Source organism: Corvus brachyrhynchos, unplaced genomic scaffold (assembly GCF_000691975.1).
Source record: "Corvus brachyrhynchos isolate BGI_N302 unplaced genomic scaffold, ASM69197v1 scaffold115, whole genome shotgun sequence".
Taxonomy (NCBI): domain Eukaryota; kingdom Metazoa; phylum Chordata; class Aves; order Passeriformes; family Corvidae; genus Corvus; species Corvus brachyrhynchos.
In genome coordinates, this window is record NW_008239553.1 from 9,406,434 (window position 1) to 9,411,197 (window position 4,764).

Below are 4,764 nucleotides of genomic sequence, written 5' to 3' on the forward strand. Positions count from 1 at the left end.
AATGCAGGGTCCTGCACCTGGGGAAGAACAACCCCAGGCACCAGCACAGGCTGAGGGCCGACCTGCTGGAGAGCAGCTCTGCCAGGAGAGACCTGCAGGTCCTGGTGGACAACAAGCTGTCCCTGAGCCAGCAGTGTCCATGTGGCCAAGAAGGCCAATGGTGTCCTGGGGTGCATTAGGAAGAGCATTGCCAGCAGGTCCAGGGAGATGATTCTGCTCTACTCAGCCCTGGTGAGGAGGCCACATCTGGAGTGCTGTGTCCCATTCTGGGCTCCTCAGTACAAGAGAGACTGGAGCAGGTCCAGTGGAGGGCTATGAAGTTTATGACGGGACTGGAACATCTCTCTTAACAAAAAAGACTGAGGGAGCTGGGCCTGTTCAGCCTTGAAAAGAGACAACTGAGAGGGGACCTCATCAATGCATTTAAGTATCTGAAGGGAGGGTGGCAGAGGATGGAGTCAGGCTCTGCTTGGTGGTGCCAAGCAATAGGACAAAGGACAGAAACTGATGCACAGGAAGTTCCACCTGAAAATGAAGAACTTCCTTACTGCGCAGGTGGCCATGCACTGGAACAGGTTGCCCAGAGAGGTTGTGGAACCTCCCTCACTGGAGATATTCAAGAAGGATCTGGAAGCAATCCTGTGCCACGTGCTCCAGGATGACCCTGCCTGAGCAGGGAGCTTGCACCAAACGACCCACTGTGGTTCCTCCCAACCTGACCCATTCTGTGATTCTGTGAACATGAAGACAAAAGACTTCCTCTGTGCTGGTACTTCCCACATCTATAGAATGGGAAAACTGAGGATCTATATTCTACTTCCAACACCAGACTACTCTATGAGCTACAGCCCAAGCAACTGCAAACCTGTGAATCTAAACATTTCCTGATTTGGTCACACAGAGTTTAACATTCCTCCCCAGGCGAAAACAGCGAATCACCAGTCAAAAAAAAATTTGTCAGTAATTTTAGTGTTCTCTAGTAAGTACATATTTAATGGTATAATGGTGTAGGACTTGCAAAAACATTACTCAAAGAGATAATATAAAAGTGGTTTTAGTAGGATTTTGAGAACATTCACAAGCACGAATAAACCTGTAGATTTAAAAACCTACATTAAGAATTGATGACATGGCCACATTTGATTTACATATACTAAAGCAAAAGGGATACTGAGATACTGCATTGGGTCTTCCAGAAGATGAAGTCTAACATACAAATAAAAAATAAAATCTACATCAGCCCAGGGAAGCTTAACTGCCCAATGACTGAAACACACACTGGTTCACGATATTTATTACAACCTATTGCTTTAGACAAACCTGCTGTATGGTTAGTAAACCCAAAGCACATTACATGAAACAACACAAATGTACAGCACAAGCCACATCTCTGTAAAAGGTATGCAGTGGAGATGAACAGAGGCACAACTTTAGTCTTGTAAGTAAGAGCACAATAAAGATCCTCATACGTGAGTACAGCTCTCCTGGTAACAGATAATGAAGGTAAATAAAAACCATACTACCAGCACTAAACATAAGATAGGTAAAAATCAGAGTAGTATTGTTGTATCTGTATACAAAGAATGCAGGGTCTTTTTAAATACCCTCTCTTCATTCTCTGACCTGTAAACACAACTCTCCCAAACCATCTTCCCTCCGTACCTGAACTAGTATATAAAGATCTATACAGAATGTGCAAATCTAGTGTAAGTATTTTTAGGCTCTCTTCTTCAAATAGAAGAAATACAGGTTTAAAAACATTAACACCACAGATTCCCTCTACCCAGCCTCTGCAGAAAGACATCAGTAGCAATACTGCCCAAGACATCCAAGTCAGAAGTAGCAAAATACCGGACCAAGAAATCCAGAAGAATGCATGAACAATAAATACAAATGCATATGAAAAAGGAAAAAACAGTTAGCAAGGGAAACTATTAACACTGGCAAATGAAAGTGAATTAGATTCTTGTCAGCTTACAGCAGATCTGTTCCTAAAAAGCACTCACATGATTTAAATAAACCTATGTTGTTAACTGAGATTCAACTACATCTTAGGCAGACAAGATTTATTCATCAGCCTGTTCATTAAGATGTAACTACCAGGTATCACATGTCATGCTCCATAGGACTTAATAATGGCAGATTTACAAGTATTGCTAGACCAAGATGTTGGGAGTCAAACAGCCACTCTGTTGGGTTCTTTGCTGCTGCTGCTTTTTCATTACCACTCCACAGATTCTTTCTGCAACAAACATTTTGTCCCTCATACCAATCTGCTACTGATTAATGTTTCTGAAAAAATAAGTTAAGACAAAAATACTACAGTCTACAGCAAGTATGATACAATATAGTTCTTGTGTTAAGACTTCTGGCCCAAGAGTAATTTAAGAACAGTACCAGCCTGAGCAGAATGCAGTTCTAGAGCATTTAAAATACACAGATGTTGAAACAGTCTGGATTTTACTTCAGTGTTGGAAAGTGAACCAGAGACTAAAGAATTTATATACAAAAGTCTCAAGCATAGTTCAGAAGCTCAAGCAATAACTAGAGTTCACTCCTTCCAGAAATTGCCTTACAGGGTGTTCTTTGCTTTTTGCTGTGAGTACAGATGTGAACTTCTTCAAATAGTCTGAGCTTCCACTCACACAAAGAGTGAACACAATCAGTGCAAACAACACACAAGTTAATTCAATTTCTAGCTCTCAAACTAAAATAAAAAGAAAAAAAGCTTCTTAGTGGTATCTACCATTTGTCTGACAATCTCCTGTGTAACAACTTATCAGAAGGTCAGGCAAAACCACTGAATATCAATAGAGAGTCCTTTGGCCAGCAATTAAACATTTCTGTCACTGAGACAAAAGTTACACTTCCCATGTCTAGAAACAGACACAAAAGCCTCCTCTACAACAAAGACCTGGTGATCTCCAGGCAATGCTGATATAACTGCAAAGACTTTCAGGGAATTTTCTTTTTTTGAAAAAATATTTACATACAAGGCCAAATCACAACATTGCCACCCTAAGAAAGTATGTTTTATTGTAAAACTTGATTTGTGCTGAATGTCCAACAGTTGTCTAACAGTTCATTTGCAAGGCTGGAGTGTATTACAAAACTCACTACAAAAGTCAGTTTCTGTTCTTCATCTGAGGACTGAGAGGTCCAGTGTAGTTGCCAGCACTGTAACAACATGGTTAAAGTCATTTTCTAGTAAATCAATACTGATGGGTCAGTGCACAGATAAAAGTGACTTCTACCCAGTGTAAGAGAACCTAGCAACAAGCCTCAAAAATCTCAGACACATCAACTTCTTTAGTCATCAGTACTGAATTCCATGTGAATGTTGGGATTGTTGACCATGACAAGGTCAGGTGTCCAGTGTGTTGACTTCTTTGGAGCAGAAATAATGCACAACTATTGCATTAGGGTATCGAGCAAATGCACTGTAAAGAGAACAAACACAAACATCAGCTGTCAAGACAAACAGTTTTCCATATTTGAACAAGAGCATCCAAGTTGTGCAGAATCAAAGAGACACACATGATAGTGACACTTTTAAAAACTACAGCCTGAATATATTAAGAGGAAACAGACAAAAGAATTCTATGGATTTTGTAAGAAGTTTGCTTGGGGTTTTTTAAAATCTATTTTCATTTCTGTAGGCACACTTTACTTGGAAGTCACTGGGAACAAGCTAAAGACTGGGGGACATGCTTGCCCTTCAAAATCTTGTTGAACTTAACAGCACTAGAAAAATTCTAGACAGCCAAAACAATATTGCATATGCAAGCTTCAATTCTGATGCTACATGCTGCATGCTAAGAGCAAAAAATTCAATATGCATAGCAATATGTTTATTAAAATGTTTTGGGAAAAGAACCTTTCCCTATCATTGTTAATGCTACTGATATCTCAGATGGGCTCACATCAAGAAGAAAAAAATGACTAAGTCATGTAGCATTTCCCTCTAGTTGAAAGACCTAAAAACCAAGTGCAAATAAAATCTGCATTCTATATTAACCCAAAACTACCTACTAGGAATGGTAGAAGAAAAGTTCAGATTCACAGAATATTCTGAGTTGGAAGGGACCCACAAGGATAAGAGTCTAACTCTTAAGTAAATGGCCAGTACAAGGATTGAACCCACAACCGTGGTGTTAATGCTCCAACCAACTGAGCTCATGTCAGGGTCATTGGCACCCAAATCATCAAGCAAATTAGTTCTACTTTTAAACATCCTATCATATGTAGGCTACAAAACAAACCAGTCAGGGAGCCATAAAGCCATCAGATACAGGAAACTACACCTGTATCTTAGCTTAAAATTCTTCGTATCATCCTTCTCAATTCTAGTTAAGAAGCAGGTTCTTAGAAAGGCAGTGCTCTTATGAAGTTTTCAAAATTCAGTATGAGAGGCAATTTTATGCCTTCTAGAGTTGTGAAGTAAGAACTCTTAGGAGTTTCCGAAGGGATTTTATACTCCTTTGTTGAAAGGAGGATTAAACTATTGCAGCAAATTCACTGACCAAAGCTTTGAGGTCTCCCTAACGATCCAACTGATTAATATAATTTGTAATTCAAACACGCTTCAAATGGCTTCCTCATACTGCTGTTCTCTCTGGCTGTATATACGTTCTGTTTTCCAACATTCTTAGTTCAAGTGTACCAGATTAATATTTGACTCAGTTTACCTAGCTCTCTCACCTGTTACCTATCTTCTTTTTACAAACAGTGCACACCTTCTCCTCTGTAATAATGCACTTTACT

At 39.7% G+C, this 4,764-nt stretch overlaps 1 protein-coding gene across 1 annotated transcript in view; it reads right to left on the minus strand.

The window, feature by feature from the left end:
* Positions 1 to 952: 952 nt before the first annotated feature.
* The window catches only part of VPS39 (VPS39, HOPS complex subunit), a 23,383-nt gene continuing 19,571 nt past the window's right edge, over positions 953 to 4,764 (minus strand). The window contains exons 25-26 of the mRNA XM_017742193.1: positions 4,702 to 4,757; positions 953 to 3,440 (exon numbers count right to left, since the gene is read on the minus strand). Coding sequence (XP_017597682.1) covers positions 3,365 to 3,440; positions 4,702 to 4,757 — 132 coding nt within the window. The 3' untranslated portion in view covers positions 953 to 3,364. The remainder of the gene's footprint in view (positions 3,441 to 4,701; positions 4,758 to 4,764) is intronic.